Source organism: Buteo buteo, chromosome 1 (assembly GCF_964188355.1).
Source record: "Buteo buteo chromosome 1, bButBut1.hap1.1, whole genome shotgun sequence".
In the NCBI taxonomy this organism is placed as follows: Eukaryota; Metazoa; Chordata; class Aves; order Accipitriformes; family Accipitridae; genus Buteo; species Buteo buteo.
The window spans coordinates 36508885-36527335 of NC_134171.1; the positions used below are offsets into that span (position 1 = coordinate 36508885).

An 18451-nucleotide genomic window follows, 5' to 3' on the forward strand; every position below is an offset into this window, starting at 1 on the left:
CCCCAAAATGACTGTGTTGGCATGAATTCGGGGACTGTGCTCTGTGGCACGGGCTCTGTTTCCAAGGCTGGAGACTCCACAGCGTGGCACTGCCACCAAAGCCCCCAGATCTTTGAATGATGCCTTCAGACTAGTGCAAAACCATGGGAAGAAAGAAGGGTTCTGATCTGTGTTATATATGCTCAAAGTTCATAAACATTTTTTACTTATTTAAATATTAAGAGTGGCACAGTAACACTTCCTTCCAGGCTTTGCTTGTTGCCTGTTTAAAACGTGAATTTTTAAAGTGGAGAGTTTGTGCTCAGGCTACTTGTGTCTCTTTGATCTAATTGATGATGTTTTACTTCCCTGAGAGTGCAAATAAATCCTTATGATAAATTAGGGAGTTGGAGATGTTTTCAATAATGCAATATTACAAAGATTGACAAACTCCTCTACCATCTGAGTAAATGACAAGTGAGAGTCAGTATCAGATACAGAACTGTATGCTCCCATTTTGCTGTCCTTTGATCCCAAAATGATTCTTTGCCTCCAGCATGAAGAAATTACTGAGATGTGACTATGCTGTATAACTATTTTCTGGGCTGAGAAGAATTGCAGTATATGTAGGATTTGGAAAGTGTGAGGAAAAGAGAGGAGTTCAGATAACAGGGAGAAGAAGAGGTGGAAAAGAGGACGTGAAAGCATGGGGAAGGAAGGTGAGGCAAAATGAGGCAAAAGAGATTCGAAGGTCTAAGAAGGAGAAAGATGCTAGCTGAAGGAAAGGAATAGGAAATGATACAGCAAGTCATTCACCATTAGGATTTTCAGGCAAGCAGGTGCATAACAGGGAAGCTATTATTTTTGGGGCTTTGGGAGTTAAAATAGTTTATTTTCAGGAACCCCCCCCCCCATTTGTTCCCGTGCTAGCTGCTGCCAGACACCAGTAAATGGCACTGCCATGTCGCAAGATGAGCACTGCCAGCCCAGACGGGCACCCCACCTGGGACCAGGTACGGCCTTTAACTGTCCCAGCACAGGTGACATCCAGCTCCTACCTCCTCCCACCAGAGCTGGCGGGTGATGCTCAGGGCAGAGCTCAAATAAGTTGTGTCTCCCCCCCCCAAAAAAAAACCCCACAAAGCTACAAATCTCTGCCCTCCAGGCACAGAAATGTAAACCAAAATAAAAACAAATGAGCTCTGCCAAAACACAGGGAGTGCCCGTCCTGGGGGAGCTCCGAGCCCCCCCGCCCCCCCGCAGTTGCCTGTGAGGATCCATGGCTCTCTGCGCCGGTGGGATCCCCTGCACCCGGGGGTGGATCCGAGCTGGGGAGGCAGCTCGGCTCCCATCCCGGGTACCGCTGGCTTTAGCGGATGCCAAAATAATTTGGGGGGCAAAAGCCGGGGTCTGCGGGGCCAGGGGCGGGGGGGGGGGGGGAGTTCAGAGCCCTGCAAGGGGAGAGGGGGGTGGGGGGGACACTTCTATCCTAAAGTCATTGTAAAGCCCAAGAGGGGTTTATCCTGCACAGCTAAATGAAAACGAAAAGGAAAAATCCAGAATAGCAACACTGGAGATACAAAGACTGTCATGGACCAGTGCGAGTTTGCAAAATTGTATGTAAATGACCCCAGTTTTGACCATGGTGGCCCTCTGCTAATCCCAGAGAGAAAATCTACTTAGCAAAGGCAAGTTTTGTTTAATTTGGTTAACAGGGACCGAAATGCTGAATATATTAATAGTTTGTATTTCCAGCAAAACGCTGTGTCTTTAACGCTTCAGTGCCAAAGGGGGTTCACAAGAGCTTAATGCTCACAGAATAAAAATCGTGTAGCATTTTCTCCGTATTCTGCACCTAGCGCTGGTGAAAATGAGTGTAGGATGTGTTTTCGTAATAGGCACCAGCCATTCTGCTGCTGGTGAATGCGGTTGGCTGATCCCATATTGCTCTGTGTACATTGAGCAAGAGAGAGGTTCCCGCTGGATTCACCATCCTAAGGGTGTCCCGAGGAAATGAGGGGTTTTTCCCCCCTCTCTGGCTGACTCATGACATTATCCCGCCGTGTGACCTTTTCCCCACTAATCTGAAATAGCAGCTTTTCCTGTATTTACAGGTTAAATGGAAGATACACATTCTACTTTTTACTCATTGTAATGAAGATCTTTTTGTCTGTCTCCGAATAAAGGCTCGGGTTGGTTTACAAATTGTGGGTCAGCCCATTCCGTGACCTGGGCAAACAACCCGGGTCAAATCTCCTCAAAGCCTCCCCACCCAACTGGAATAAGTTAATTTACCCCTCGGCGGCTCCGGCCCCGCCGGGGACACCCTGGCTGCGGGGGTGGCTGGGGTCCCCCTGCCCTCCTGCCAGAGGGTGCGGGGACACCCACGGGTGCTCGGTTCGGGTGGGACCGATATTGCCCCGTCGGGCAGGGTGGGAGGGAGCCGTGCCACGGCCCCGCGCCGGCAGCGAGTCTCGAAGGGCTGCCCCCCAAGAGCTTTTATTCGGTTTATTCTCGACGCTCTGCACCCCCGCAGCGGCCGCCTCCTCTCTGCGCCCCGGCCCGCGCCTTCCCCCTTATTCCTCCTCCTCCTCCTCCGAACAAGCTGCCTCGCAGAGAAATGCGCCGGCAAAACCCACGGGAGATCCCGGTCCCTTTCGGACGCGTGGCCCTGGGAGCATCCCCCCACGGGCGCGCGGGAGGGCAGCACCCACGTGTTGGGTTTTTTTGGGGTGGGGGCGGGATTGGGGCATCCCCCTCCCGGCGGGGCATCCCCGGGACTGCCTCCCTCCGGCGGCGAGAGGGACCGAGACCCGCCGCGCCGCGCTGCGCCCCGCCTGCCCGCGGTGCCGACCCACGGCCGCGGCGACCGGCGGCCTCCCCGGCCCTCGCGGACCGCGTTTCGCTCGTGGGTTTTGTTGTTTTGGGGGTTTTTTCCTCCCCTGGGTGGCTGGGGGGAGACTCCCACCGCCGCCCGAGGACGCTCCCTCCCGCAGACAAGCAGGGGCGGCGGGTATAAACATTTATTCCGAGGCATCGCTTGTACAGGCACCGCACCCGGAGGCGGGACGAAGAGCCGGGGGGGGCACATCCAGGCCCCCGCGGCAGAGCCGGGCCCCCGCGGGGGGCGGCCGGGGGCTCCCGGCCCTCCGGCACCCCCGGCCCCTCCCTGCCCCCCGGCGGCCTCCCCGTGCGCAACTCGCGGCGTGGCGCGGTCATAAATAGGATTTTCCGGGCGGGGGCGAGTCTCTATAGCATGGAGGGGTGCTGGCCCGGGGGCAGCCCGAAGGCGTTGGGGTGGGAATGGCCGAGGAGGTTGAGGTAGTGGCGGTCCAGCCCCTGCACGGAGGAGAGGAAGGTGCTGCGCTGCTGGCCGGGGCTGGCGAGGGGCACGGCGGCGTTGGGGAGGTGGTAGGGCAGGGAGGGGCTGCGGGCGGCTCCGTGCCAGGGGAAGGGCCCCCCCGAGGGCGGCTGCAGCACGGCCTCGCCGGGGCTGTGGCCGTGCCCGGGGCACTCGGGCCCGGGGTGCAGCTGGTAGGAAAAGTCCGGCTCCGGGAGGGAGCCCAGGGAGGTGAAGAGGGGCTCGGTGACGAAGCGCGCTTTGGACTGGAGGAAGGCCAGGATGCGGGCGTACTTGGTGTCTTTGGTCTCCATCCTCTCCACCGTCGTCAGGTAGTGGACCAGGTTCTTCATGCACTCGTGGTAGCCGTAGTGGAAGTAGTTGGCGAACTCGGAGAGCAGCTCTGCTGGAAAGGAAGGGGGCAGCGGAGCCGAGCTCCTCAGGGTCCGGCCTGGGGGGGCGGGGGTGGGGGCGAGGCGGGGCCGCCCCCACGCCGCGGGTGTCCCGGCGGGGGCCCGCGCCCGCCCACCTACCCTTCTCCCGGCCGCGGGGGAAGTCCGCCGAGTGCAGGGCCCGCAGGTACTGCACCGTCATCTCCAGGATCTCCGCTTTCTCCAGCTTCCCCGAGCTCTGCAACGGGCGGCGGAGAGGGGCATCGCCTCTCCCCTGGGGCTGCGCTGCGCTCCGCCGGGCCGCCCCCCCGCTCCCCGCCGCATCGCGGGGGGGGGGTCGCTCCGCTCCGGGGAGAAGGGCGCAGGGGCTTCCCCCCCCTCCCCACCTACCTGCTTGGCCAGAGCCATGGGCACCGTCTTCCCCAGCTCGGTGAGGCAGCGGTTGATGCGGTCCCTCCTCCGCTTCTCGATCACTTTGTGGGACACCGGCGTCCTCTGCAAAACAGACGGGGCGCGTTAGTGGCGGCGGGTGGGAGGGGGAAAGCAGCCGGATCCGGCCTCGCCGGCCCGGACCCCCACCAGTGCAGCCGGCCCCGACCCCGCTCCGAGCAGCGGCGCCGGGCGCGACGCGGCCCCGGGAGGGATGCTCCGGCGGCCGGTCCTCTCCGCGCAGCCCCGGGGGCTCCCCGTCGGCGCGGGCGGCCCCGGCAGGGCAGGCCTTTTTGGGGTGGGAGGAGGGGGAGAGTGTGGTTGGGGTTTTTTTGGGGGGGTGGGGGGCTTTCTGAAGGGAAGGGCTGTGAGGGGGCCGGGTCCGCAGAGCCGTGCGCGCAAGGCGGGCGGCCACTCACCCTCCGCTCCTTGAGCTTGGAGGCCATGGTGGGCACTGCATCCCCGCTCTCTCCGGGCCCCTTATAAAGCCATCACTTCTTGGGGGGGACCCCGGGGGGCCTCCACGGACCCGCTGATCCCATAGGATTAGGGGCAGGAACGGCGCCGGGGGAATGTATGCATTAAAGATCAGGGTGGAAGGGGGCGAGAAAAGGGACGAGGGTGGGGTTGGTTTTTTGTTGTTTGGGTTTTGTTCCCCCCCCCCTTCTTCTTCCTCTCCCCCCCCCCACCCCCCCGCCCCTTCTCGCCCCCGTCCACGCAGCCGGGGGCGGCCCAGCTGTGTTACCCCACGTGGACCTCGGGGACACACGTGACGGTCCCACAATAGCGGCGGGGATGGGGCCGGGGATGCGGCGAGCGGGGCGCAGGGCGCGGTACCGCGCCCTGCGCCCCGCTCGCCGCATCCCCGGCCCCATCCCCGCCGCCTGCCTGTAAATCCCCGTTCCCCCCCCACCCCCCCTCCCCTTAGCTTCAGCGCTGACTGCATTTTAAAGCCTGTCCAGAGTCATTAAAGTAATTAAGTAAGCCCTTAATAGGCTGTTCCGCCCAGTTCAAGGGAGAACCCTTGGAGACGGAGTGGCCCCGTTTGTTCTCAGGCTTTTCTCACACGACTTGGTGACACGTCCATCTTTATAAGAGATGGCAGCGAGGCTTTTTTTGTTTACACCGCTTTATGCGCCGGGGACACCCCGGCAGGTGTGGGACCGGGGGGCTGGCACACGATATCCTTCCCCCCCCCCCAACTCCGGCCCCGCTTTTTTTTTTTTTGCCTTTTTTTTTTTTTTTTTTCTTCTCCTCTTCTCTTCTTAACGCCGGCCCGGGGAGGCTCTCGCCAGCCTTTGGCACACGACGCTCCTTTTTTGTGTGGTGTGCGCGTCTGTGCGTTGTTGTTTTACCCCCCCTGCTCCCCCCCTCTCCTTTGGAGAGGCTCAATTTGTAGCCTATTATCCTATAGGAAAATGTCCCATTGAAAAGTATGAATAGTTTCATTGGGCCTAAATTTTAATAATGCGGGTCAAAGAAAAGAGGGGCAAATAAAGAGGGGATCGCAGCTGGTCCGAGAGTGCATTATTCGGTGTCACCTGCGAGCGGGATCGCCGACAGACCCCCTATTCATTTGCCTAATTTTGGTCAATTTAACAAACTTCAGGAGAAATTATTGTGGCATTGTTAAGGAGGGTAAAGCTTTCTGATCGAATTAACAGCATGTTTTGATCCGGTAAATGTCATTAAAAAGAAAGAAACAATCGCGTTTAAAGGGGGGCTCCGAGTTAAACGCGCCAAGTGGAGACGCCGGAGCGCAAAGCTCACAAAGGGAGCAAGTAACTGCCACAGGGGAACTTTTGTACGCTCACATTGCTGAGGTTTTTTACACAAAAAGGCATTATTTCATACTTGAATACGTCTAATCCAACAATTGTCTATTTTCTGCAAACATATTTTCACAGCATTGTTAGCTTTCCTCTCCGCGGCCCTCCGCCCGGGCAGCCGCGCTCCGAGCCCGGCGAGCGCACCGAGCCCCCGGCCCGCCCCGCACCGGCCCCGCACCGCCCCCGCCGGGGCCGCCCCGCCGCGCCGCGCCGCGCCGGGGGGGGGGAGCCGCCCGCCCCCGCCGCCCGCCGCTTCCCCCCCCGCGGCAGCGCGGCGGCGGGCGAGGGCCCCCCCGGGCCCTCTCCACGGCCGGCGGTGCGCCTCCGGGGCCGGGGCCGGCACCGGGCCGCCGGGGCCGCCTGCCCCCCCCCCAGCCCCCGCACCGGCGCTGCCGCGGGGCGCCGCCACCCCGGGGGGGGAGAAGGGAAGACCCGGGGGGGGCCGGCCGGTGCCTGATCCTGATCCTGATCCTGCCCGCCCGGGCCACGCCGGCGAGCCCCGGGCAGCGCTGCGGGGACGGCGTTTATTCCGGCCGCGCCAGCTCGGGGAGGTGTCTTCTTCGAAACCTGCGCGTCTCCCCCCGTGTCCCGCACCCGTTCCCCCGTGTGAGTTAAGCGGGGACAACCGTCCCCACCTCGCCTCCCCCCGTGTGTGCACGGCGGAGGGCACCGCCGCTCCCGCCCGCTCGTCTCCCCGGAGGCGGCCGGGGGAAAGGCGCGGGGCCGGCCCTCACCCCGCCGCCGCCGCCGCCGCCGCCGCCCCGGGCCGGCCGGCAGCGCGGAGCGGCTCCGCGGAAGGAGGCGGCAGCGGCCCCGGGGCGCGTCTCCCCCGGGCGGCCCCGGGGCGGGCCGGGCCGCCTGCCCGCCCGGGCGCCCCTGCGTGCGGTGCCGTCGGCCGCATTATTCTTCCAGGAGCCTTGTAGTTTTCGGTATATTCATTCTCGTACAATGGGATTAAACACTAACCGTTATCATCCAAATTAACTAAACTCTGAATAGCAAATGCGGGGGCTTTTATTTCTCCCCCCCTCCTCTTCTGCTCCACGGGCGGAGATGGAGTTGATCCTCTTACTGTCTGTGTTAACCGCCAGCTGCAGGCACCTGCGAGGCAACTTTTTACACGAGGGAAGTTGTTTATTTTCTCGCTGGCTGCTCCCGCACTGCGTCCCCCGCGGGGCCGGGCCGCCCGGCCGGGGCAAACCGGGCCAGCGGCGGGGGGACGCGGGGCGGCCGCGGGGCTGGGCGGCCGTGGCATCCCCGCGCCTACCGCCGCCTCGTCCGCAGGGAGCTGGAGCCAGGGGGGCATCACCCCACACCGCCACGGTCGCACTTTCACCCTCGCAGGGAAGCCAGGAGAAGGCTTTTACAATTTTTTTTAAATTTTTTTTTAAATTAGTTTTTAAGTCCCCGCGAGCGCCGGTTGGATCTCCCTGCGGGAAAGGCGTGCTCTTTGGCAACCCACGGCGGACACCCGCGTCCCCGTCTCCCGCCACCGCTTTTCTGCTCCCGCCCAGGTCCCCCGCCGGCCGCAGCCCCTCCCTCCGGGCGAGGGGCTGGCCGGGGGCCGGGGCGCGGACCCCCCGCCCCGGTAGGCGCGGAGCGGGGGATGAGCACGCCCCGGTGAGCGGTGGGGCCGCGCCCCGGCCCGGCCCGGCCCGGCCCCGCGGTGCGCGGCCGGCGCACGGCTGCTGCGGGACCGGTGGCCGCAGCCGGTGGTTCGCCGCCTCTGGGCAGCGTTTGGCCCCCGTCCCGTCGGCACTGGCCGTGCCGTCCTCTGCCCAGCCAGGGGCTCTGCCGGGGGTGTGTGTGTGTGTCTTTTGGGGGGTGTCAAGCTGCTTTAGAGCAGCATCTAGTTTTGCCTTTTTATGAAAACAGGTCGTCTGCCCGCTTTTTCTTCGCCCCTCTTTTCTTGCCCGGCTCCTATGTCACCTTGGGGTTATAGGCAATTACTTCGCCAAGTAGTTGAAGCTGTGGATATTAGGCTTGCAGCTCATCGGTGCCGCGTGCACGCAAGAAGCCGGCTAAGAGTCTCCCATGGAAAGTGTTGTCCATGCAACGGGTGGCTCGAGTGCAGAAAGACAAGTGTCACAGCGTGGCTGGGGCTGCAGTCGGCCTAGTGCCTGCCACTCTGGTTCCGCGCTCCGAGGAGTGGGACTGGAGGTCCTGCTGTGTAACGCGGGAAGGCAGTCACGCTCCCGGCCGATCTCATGGCTGGTAGGGAATGGGAGAACGCCAAAGGTGCAGCAGGTCCTGCTTGTAGGAGGAGGTAGCTTTATTACTTGGCAGTCCTGGATCTGTGAAGAAGCAGTGATCTGAACCACGAGAGAAGGCATTTCATTTAGTAGCATAACCCTCAGCTGTATGTATCACAGTTCCTGACGCTGTATTGGCTTTTGCTGGGAGTTTGTTTACTCTTGCACTCTCAGTGAGGCTAGGCTGAGCTAGCAAGTTTGGAATAAGAGTTGCCAGTCTTTTCATAGCTGCTAATGCTCTCTGCCTCCAGGTCTGAGGCTGCTTGGTCATCTTGGTCCCTAGCTGCAGAGGTACCTCTTACTCGGCACTACTGTTGCTTCCACTGTAGTCCGCCTCTGTGTCTTCCTCCTCTGTCCCAGTGGAAGGGTCACGCTCCTCTATTTTGCTCGTCTGCCACAAATGGTGGCATCAGCAGGGGCGAGGTGATAACATGACAGGACTTGGGACTCCATCCCCAGGTGGTCCTTCACAGAAGAAGCCTCCTCGCTTGTAGCCACGACTCTCCAGTATTGTTGAGTTGATTACAGGGCACGATCCTCAAAAGCCCAGAGTGCTCTAGGAAGTGCTGTTTGTGCTTCAGTAGATGATGTTCTTCTCATGTGGTGAGATACAGCAATGTATCCTAAAAACTCAAACTTTGATCCTTATCTCAGGAAGTCGTCAAGTATTTCTTGGTGCTTGTGGTGGCAGAGAGGACTCCCAGGTCAGTAGTGCTCCCGTGCTATGTGCTTGTCGTATTCCACCTCTGTGCTTGTCGTATTCCACCTCTGAGGAGGCACGTTTCAGAGTAAGTACGTTTTGTAGCATAATTTCAATATAACACACTTTGTTCTTCAGGATTAAAAGCCTTTCATAAATGTAAAATCTGATCCAGTTTGCTTTTGGATTACTTTGGTTTGTATGGACACCAGTTAGCGGGTTGTTTCATGAAGACTCACTTTCTGTAATTTAACACCTTTTGGCCTTACTGATTTGAACACATGTTGCAATCTGCAGCCCGCGTGTCAGCCTCAGTATCATTACGCTGTGGATGACTGTGGCAGCAGAAGAGGAAGATTAAAAATGGGACACTTGAAAAAGGTCCCACTTTTTTTTAAGGTCTTAACGCAAGTGTTGGTGGATGCACAGATTACCTCAGAATGCTTAAACCCACCCACTCAGCAGCCTGCCTTGGTCATCCCCCAAATGATCCATCCCCAAGGTCACACAGAAGTGGCTGTTGCCTTGCCTGCAGTCTCATTCTTTTACCGCCGAACTGACCATGATCTTTTATTGACCGTCTTTCTGGAGCAGTCCTGTTTGGCAGTCTGTCGGAGAGCACTGTGCAATCTGACAGGGCATCTCCTGTAACAATGCATTAGAAGAGAGAACTGCTGGATGGCACCTGCAGAAGCCAGGGCTTCGAAAGGTAATGATTTTTGGAGTACGGATTATTTGAGAGTCATTCTTTCGCATATGCTTCTGTAATTTGTAATATCTCCTTTCTTGGTTTTTTTTTTTGCCAGACATAAAATTTCAGGCTTATATGTAGTATAGCTGATGTACACAGAATTATATAGGAAAAAATGCTTCACTAATTAAAACCAGATGTTGTTATATCTGTTATATCCATTTACAGAAGCTGATTTACATTGACAGAAGACATGACACAGCTTTTAGCTGTCAAACGTTTGTGTATATATGGCAAAACTTAAGACCGTGCACTGTGTGCTTGTACAAGGTGAGTCCCCCAAAGCAGTGGAGAGGTGTTTGCAATTTTCCTGATGACACCTATCTTCTCAGTCATGTCACCATTGAGACAGGATGTGTTGCTCTTTAAATGACAGCCTGTCAAAACGAGAACTGAGTGCTAAAATTGATTTCAGTGGGATTTAGGTAGTCTTGAATCTTTGGTGAGGTGTAGCTTAGACTCCTTATGACTGAGGTGGTCTAAATAGCTTGAGTTAGTGGCTGCCTGGTGTGAATAAAGGCTGAAAGATTTGCCTCAGAAAGTACAAGGGCTTTTTCAGCAATGACACATATAATGCTGATAAAATGTCTACCCCCTCCTCTCCAGTCTTAGTAAAAATTAAAACCTAAGAAAAGGAAAAACTGAAAAAAGTAAAAACTTTCCCTCAGCATGGCTTCACAGAGGCAAAGTCGTGCTTGATTTGCCTGATAACCTTCTACAATGAGGTGGCTGGTTTGGTGGATGAGGGAAGAGCAGTGGATATTGTCTACCTGGCTTTTGACATCGTGTCCTGTAACATCCTCGTAGAGAAGCCGATGATGTGCGGACTGGATGAGAAGACAGTGAGGTGGATCAAAAACTGGCTGAATTGCCAAGCTCAGAGAGGGATGATCAGTGGCACGAAGTCTAGTGTCCCGTAACTGGTGGTATACCCCGGGGGTCAATACTTGGTCTAGTCACATGTACCATCTTCATTAATGACCTGGATGATGGGGCAGAGTGTACCCTCGGCAAGTTCGCCGATGACACCAGAGTCATGCTGTCATCCAGAGTGATCTCAACAGGCTGGAGAAATGGGCTGTCAGGAACCTCACGAATTTCAGCAAAGAGAAGTGCAAAGTCCTGCACCTGGGGAGGGACAACCCAGTACGTGCTGGGGGGGTGATCGGCTGGAAAGCAGCTTGGCAGAAAAGGACCTGGGGGTCCTGGTGGACACTGAGTTGAACATGAGCCAGCAACATTCCCTTAGGGCAAAGAAGGCTAATGGGATCCTGGACTTGATTAGGAGGAGTGTTGCCAGCAGGTCGGGGGAGGTGATCTGTCCCCTCTACTCAGGACTGGAGAGGCCACACCTGGAGTGCTGGGTCCCGTTCTGGGCTCCCCAGTACAAGACAGAGATGGACATACTGGACAGAGTCCAGCAAAGGGCCACAAGGATGATTAAGGGACTGGAGCACCTCACGTATGAGGAGAGGCTGAGAGAGCTGGGACTGTTCAGTCTGGAGAAGAGAAGGCTGAAGGGAGTCTTATCAATGTGTACAAATATCCGAAGGAAGGGTGTGAAGAAGTTGGAGCCAGGGTCTTCTCAGTGGTGGCCAGTGACAGGACCAAAGGAAGTGGGCACAAACTGAAACACAGGACTTTCTGTCTAAACAAAAGAAAAACTTCTGCTGTGAGGGTGGCCAATTACCAGAACAAGTTGCCCAGAGAGGTTGTAGAGTCTCCATCCTTGGAGATATTCAAAAGCTGTCTGGACATGGTCCTGGGCAACTGGCTCTAGGTGACCCTGCTTGAGCAGGGGGGTTGGACCAGACAATCTCCGGAGGTGCCTGCCAACCTCAGCCACCCTGTGATTCTGTAATTCTGTGAGCTGCCAGTGTGAACTTTCAGTCCTGAAGTAATTCAGTCCCAGTTTGGTCAGGCATAAAATAAATATATTTTATTTTTTTTACGTTACGGAGCAGATTCAGCTCTTTTACTCTATTCCCAGTAGGATGCGATTCATTTAGATTCAGGGCTTCTACACCTGTGTCAAGCAGAATAAATGGGAGGGAAGCATAGCCTTTTTGTTTATTGTACTTCACCACGTGTTGCATTGTAACTCGACTCATTAAAGACTCGTTAACACCCATTATACTTATGACTGCTTTGTAAACAATGCTAATTCAATTGGACTTCAGAGCTTAATTCCCTCTAGAGTCCTTTGTAACTCCTAGCCATGACTTTCTTTCTAGCTGAAGTGGAAAAGGGGACCCCTGTGAGAGGTTTACGGACTCTGCAAAGCCTACTAATTTAGTAATGCCATAGTTCAAGCATCCTATTATTATGAACCCTCAGTACTGAGCTTATTGCGTGGACTAGGAACTTAAAGGACTTCTTTTCAGCAAAGCAATAACCTTTGGGTCAGTCCAGCTTTGCTCTGACTTCCCAGAGATCGAGTGGACTAAACACTACTCCCTGTTACATTGGCTTCCAGAGAATTATTTCAGAAGTGTGCCCTCGTTGCTAACTCTGAGAGATTTAGGATGTTGTGATTGCGTTATGGACAGGCTGTGCCCAGCTTTTTAAGTTTAAATGTTGGGCTTGTAACAGTCATGGCACAAACGCAGAAAAAGAGGCTAGAGGATGGGAACCACCCCTCCATTTCCCTTCCTCTGTAGAAACAGCGAGGTGATATCGCTGGTCTTGCACGTTACACTGATGGTTGGCTTTTGTGAGGTTTAACCAGTGTCAGCTTATGGCAAGCAGGATAAATGTAAGATCTCAGAGACTTTGTGAAGGCAGCTATTGTAAAGTTTATACTGTGAAATAAAAAAGAGAAGAAAGGGACTGATGCCTCCGGGTTCCTGCAGAGTCTGTTGTGTCTTCCAGGCAAGGACTGTGGCCCCATCCAGTTGCCTTTTGCAGCTTCGTTATTGCTGGGCGGGGGGTGGCCTTCCTGCTGGCTCTTTTTCTTGGATGCCGAGGGGTCCTTGTTGCTGAAGGCTGAATCATCACTTGTTTCTCTGAGTGCTGCAGTAGCTTTGAGTAATCTAGTGTCTCGTTTATTCAAAGGGAGAAGAGATGGACACAGCCAGAAAGGGAGGTCTGGGACATGCAGCTGAGAGGCACTGTTCTGTTCGCTGCTGGGAAAAGGTATGTTACAAGAGTTAAAGGCTTTCCACTGCTAACTGCAATTCTGTTCTGTGAAAGTCCTGCCTTTCCGGCGAAGCACTGAAAAGTGTCCTGCTTCTGGAAAGTTTAGGCTGTCCTTCTTCAAGTAATGTTCTTTGTCTTTGAACACTGTCAAGAGCCCTCTCCTGTTTGTGAACTCAAGGCCCGAAGGCAATCCCAGAGTTAATGATAACATGTGAAGATCCCACAGATTTCTCAAAAACAAATGTGATATTAGATTGCATGTCCTGGCTTTAAAATAATCACTTCTTGCATATGCACACCTTTGGTGATAGCAAGGTGAGACCTCTTCTGCTACACAGCAAAACATAACTATTAAATACGAAGACCTCCTTTAAAGGCTGTCAAAGTATTTTGGGTAAGCATCATCCCCTGCTCACCCTGTTCTTTGATTCTTCCCTAGTGCACCACTATCTAAGGTCAGAGAGAGGATAACAGAGCTCTGGTCCAACCTCGTAGGGCCGTTCTTCTGCCAAAACTGGGTAGATCTGACATAGGGGTATCAGATTGTGACCAAATATTTCTCTGATAAATCCCCCTTTATGGGTGAAGTTAAGGGTATATTGAAACCCCAGCATTCATAAGTCATGAGTCAAGCCCCCCAAACTGTTAAGATGAGTGAAAAGTCAGGAGCTTAAAATTGTCAGCAATAATAATAATAATAATAAGCCATCAGAAAGTGGGTTATTTCTGTGGTTGTCTGTTGTTGTTTTTTCCTTCTCCAGCCTTTATGGCTCAGGTTTTCAAGCATTGCCCATAACCGTTAGAATAGAAAAGTAATTTTTATGAAATCCGGGGATCCTGAAGCAGAAGTATAAATGACCAAATACCATTAGAACTGCTAAATGAAAACAGGATGTTTTTAGGAACACTAGAAAGGGTATCTGTGCTAGATACGGTGCCACTGCTTTTAATTGCATCTGGCTCATTTTCTAAACTAACTACACCAGGCCAGGAAGAAGTACCCATGTCCCCTCTGGCTTTAATGCCATGTCTGTCCCCATGGAGCATTTGATGGAAGGTTACTCCACATGCCATAAGAGTGTGTAGCCACCTCACACTGGTCTCAGGGTCCATTCGTCCTTTATATTCATACCCCACCCCCTTGATGGCAGAGACAGGAGTGTGGCCGGGCACCCAGCCTGTTGTGAAGCTTCGGGCATTAGTTACTGCTTTTTCTAATATATTCTGTTTTGGGATGCAGTTGGGAAAACGAAGCATGAAAGTGCCAGTGCCAGAAAGGAGAGCGGGGAAGAGTTTGTCAGTGCCAAGCATTGGAATCACATACTCCGTTCGACTGATCTGGCATTGTTTCGCCGAAGCAATTGTATATGTGGCCTTGATATAAAAAGTACTATTTTCTGCACTGTTATATACATATATGAAGGTTGATCTAAAATGCAGATTGGAATGTCGTCACCGTGCCCCATGGCAACGTGTGGCTGACAAGACAGGAGGCAGCGGAGAATTAGTCCCACGGCTTGCTCCTGGCATTTGCAAGGTAGAAACGTCCCGATTCATCCACAGCCTGTCTGTGGTGCTAAAGGCAGGCCCCATTAGATAAAAATACAGCATGTCCTGTATTACTTGTCACCAGGAACTTTTGAAAAATAGCTTAATGCCGAGGGGTATGAACACTCTTAGCAAACAGGAAGGTTTCTTTTTCCCCTTCCAACACTTGAGCATCTTCACTAAGGAGGCTGCGCAGCCCTTTCCTGGTGTGTAAACCTTCAAAGCTTTGTGAGAAACTCTGGGGAGATTAAGGGTTGGCTACTGCCCTCTAGTGATCTTCACCATCATCTAAGGTTTCTAACTCGCCTTTTCTTTTTTCTAATCGAGTTGCTAAAAATTAACTTTGTGTGTGATCAGATGCATGAAATTCTGTGTTATGAACCAGTGCCTGATTCTCGAGATCTCAGGATTTACACCAGGTGACAGTATGCACTGTCCCTAGTGTGGACACCAGCTGATGTGTCTGTAAAAATACAGTTAATGCAATCCAAGCATGCTATGTTAGGCATTTATATTATCACCCGAGTTAGTTCTTTCCCAATTCCTTACCAATTGATATATCTTGCTTTGAATAAGCTTATTGATAGATTTGTTCCTCAAATAAAAACATCACAGCATTTTAAATACCACCTTTTCATAATAAGCTACTCACCCTCCTTTCAAAATAACAATAATCATGATAACAATGACTACTATTGGGAAACGTTATAGCATATAAATCGTTGAGAAACAGAATATTTGGTTCAAGCACTAGTTACGTAGTAGGTTGCGTACTTCTTCGCTCAAGTTATTGATTCAAAATGCTAGGTTTCCTGACTAAGTTCTCATCAAGTTTTTCCTAATGCAAGTGCTGTCTGAGCAGAGTTGTGCTGTTGGCATTAGAGGGCAGTCTTGAGGGTTTAGTTGGGTTTTTGCGTCACAGTCTGGCTAGGATCTAATTTAAAGCAGGCTAGCACACGGCTATTTTTGCTCTTTTACGCAGGCTGAATGCAGTACAGTCAATTAAGAAAAACTGTCTCATTAAGTCTAGTGCCTGGCTGTGTTGCTCATCAGTGAACGTCAACAACCACGGGTTAGGGACAGCTGAGTAGTTCTGCAGGTAGACGGGCTGCAATTATGACACCCACGAAGCAACAAGCGTGTTGATCTAATTGGCCTATGTAATACGCACACAAGGAAAGACAGTCACCTTTACCTTTATCCTGGAAGACTAATTGAGTGGTTAACAGCTTTGACTTGTTTCCAGCAACACAACTTAGTGAAATGAATGAGCTTAAATTCTCTCCGGAGTGACACAGACCACTCCAGGTTTTGATTCAGGCACATGAGACCGTCACCACACATAGGAACTGTGCAGCTTATTTGCTCTGTCATGCCTTTCTCGCTCTTGCTTCTAGGCCAATGAACACTGCTCACCATCATCTTTAGGTACAACAGCTTCATATTTAATCACTTTTCCTTCAGAATTATGTAGGGCGAAGGTTACAAAAGTTCTTGGCGTCTGCCATATGATGTAGGAGGAAATCATCAGCAGCAGAGTCTCTTGTGTAATCTACTGGTATTTTTGGAGATATGTTTGGGTAATAAAATGTTCGCTTTATCTACTGATCAGACTGCTTCCTATAGAGTAAAAATCGCCTGTTGTAAAAAAATGTCTTTGAGGCAACTTTATAAAATCAAACCTTACAAAGGCAAGAGGATAATTTGCAAATCCTGAATTTACATGACGAATAAGGATACATTCTGGAGCAAATTGAAAGCAAATGACTTTTCCTGAACATGAGATTGTCAGAGGACAGTGATTCACGATTCAGCTGAGGGAAGGGGAAGAGTAAAAAAATATGGGTGGAAAAAATAGTGAGCTAGGGGAGAGCACGTTTCAGATCTTGAATCACTTCTGTAAAAGCCATGCTGACGGCTACTCTGTTTTTTGAGGATTGTTCCAAATTCAACATCAGTTATCTTGAAATGATCTTGAATGGTCCTAAAAATAGCTTGGTACTGGAGATGCCAATTTTTCCAGTAGTTTCCCTAAGACGTCAGCAAATTATTGGCTATGAGAAGCAATGCTCTACCCTCATCTCCATGGGAAGACTATGTTTGTCTGCTGCAATACAGTGCTTTAGAAAACTGCATCCTCTCAACTTCTATGATTTTCAGCGTGTCCTAGATATCTTTGAAGATAACGCCATTTATGGCTGACAAATGCAGAGGCAGGAAAGTCTCATGTCCTCTAACCTGACAGCTGGGCCGTTCAAAAAGGTGAACAGGGATCTCGCCAAGTGCTGTGCCAACAGAGCAGATTTTTCCAGGTAATGGAGTAAAGTGGCAGCTTTAGGGTAACTTCAGGATCCCTATAATCTGGCTAAACCTGAGTCAGGCTGCTTTTTCCCCCCTGGTCTCCTGACAGCCTCCTTCCCCTGCTGCAGCACAGATCTGTGCAGAAGGAACCTGACAAGAGTTTTTCCCACTCATAACAGAATGATACTGATTCCAGCAAAAGCCAGGAATCTGGAAAAAAACAATTTCCACTAAAACCAGCCCATGGCAATGCCTTCTGATACTAGATAGAGAGGAAACTCTTAGGTATCTTTGGGAGTGCAGCATTTGAAATGTGAAAATCCTGGTCCCTGTTGGACAAATAGCTGCTCCAGATGCATCAGTCAGCCTGCAGCATGCGTAACAGCTCTGAGAGCAATGAGAAAGTCCAAGGAGAATTGTCCCAAACCTGTGGAAACCTAATAAATGGCAGCCCAACGGAAGCAATAGACTCTGCTGCTGCCTGAGCACATCCCATGCTATCATTTCTGTGGAGGCACTTGCAGGTGTTTGGCATACAAGTCAAATGTACAGGACCAGCGTACTGCCCTTCAAAAGAGCGTGCGCTGCCTCCTAAAACCACACAGTGGAAGGAGGGAAAGAGTTCATCTCAGGGAACAGCATCTTAGCAGCTTTCTCCGGTGTTACAACTGGTTTCTTCCTTCCTTTGGAGACTGTGGTCTGCAGAGCCCCATGTTTCTTCAGGCTGTCTTCAGATGGCATTCCCTCTGCCCTGCTCCTGTTGCCAATGTGGACCGCCTGGGAAGAGAGAACCTTACAGTGATTAATAAGCGGCAAAAATTAATTGACTCTAATCCTTGCACCTGAATCGTCACAAGTTATCCCTTCTGCCTAGTTTGACAACTGGCGATCCCATGTGAAGAAACCGGGTGAGGAAGGAGTCCTGTCGCAGCAGGTCGGATTTACGGGTCTGGGCTGGGTTGCACAAGCTCCCACTTCACCGGAGATGGGGGGAGGCAATGGGACCCACCAGCAGCTCACCCCTCTGCTCTGGCGAGCAGGCTCCTCCTCTCAGCTAACGGAATAGCAAGGGAGAAGGGTGATGAGAGATAAAAATTAAAGCTGGGAGAGTAACTGGTGATTAAACAGTGAAGGTTTTTCTCTCGCGTCTGCTAAGCACTGGGCTGTGTAACAGCAGTTTGTATGTAAATGGTGAACTTGCCTGTCTGCTTGGTAGGTGCTAGCTGCTTGCTAGCTTCTCTTAGCACAGCGTCCCAATCTGAGGAAACTACCAAACCACTGCAGATCAGCAGAGAGGAAACGTTGCATTTTATTAACAAGGCATTCAGGGAAATTTTGACAACCGTTTTATACTGATGGAGTAAATCATGTTTAGCACCATTCACAGGTACATAGGATACCCAGTGGCAGCTGAAGAAGGATAAGAGGTGGACTGGGAAGAGAAGATCATCAAGTCTCCCAAGAAGACTATTTTCCTAGCATCTTTCTGTCATTTTCCATTCACTTTCTGTCCTCTCTTCTGTGCTTTGGAATCCCTCCCTCCACCTCTTCATCCTCTTACCCGTGGCTGGGATGTATGCAAGCAGTCTTCTGCATATTGCCATTTCCTCTTGCCAGTGTTTTCAGGGAGCTGGAAGTCACAACCTCCCCTGTTTGTGTTGGATCTGTGATCAAAAACCTATAGCAAACACATATTCGCTTGATCATTAGGGATGCTGGCTGTGGAAAGGCCATGTCGTAGAAACAGGTTATTAACTCAGCATGCCCCTTTGCAGGTTGTTTTTACTTACAG

At 52.6% G+C, this 18451-nt stretch overlaps 1 protein-coding gene and 1 long non-coding RNA gene across 4 annotated transcripts in view; one reads left to right on the forward strand and one right to left on the reverse strand.

Annotated features, from left to right (window-relative positions):
* Positions 1–3172: 3172 nt before the first annotated feature.
* HELT (helt bHLH transcription factor) lies at positions 3173–4586 on the reverse strand. Of its 2 annotated transcripts, none has more exons than XM_075041712.1 (4): positions 4560–4586; positions 4102–4206; positions 3853–3949; positions 3173–3722 (listed from the first exon to the last, which is right to left on the reverse strand). In XM_075041712.1, exons 1-4 carry the CDS (start codon positions 4584–4586, stop codon positions 3229–3231), a joined length of 723 nt encoding a protein of 240 aa, XP_074897813.1. In that variant the 3' UTR covers positions 3173–3228. The 2 variants fall into 2 exon arrangements, with proteins under 2 accessions (XP_074897813.1, XP_074897802.1); XM_075041701.1 differs by having other exon boundaries at positions 3173–3725.
* Positions 4587–9495: 4909 nt separating this feature from the next.
* LOC142037362 (uncharacterized) overlaps positions 9496–18451 on the forward strand; it is a 30808-nt gene continuing 21852 nt past the window's right edge. Inside the window, exons 1-3 of one of the 2 annotated variants that reach the window (XR_012652358.1) lie at positions 9538–9630; positions 9841–9942; positions 12727–12807. This is a non-coding gene — a long non-coding RNA (uncharacterized LOC142037362). Of the gene's footprint in view, positions 9943–12726; positions 12808–18451 lie in introns of both variants that reach the window. The other variant, XR_012652357.1, reaches the window with a different exon arrangement.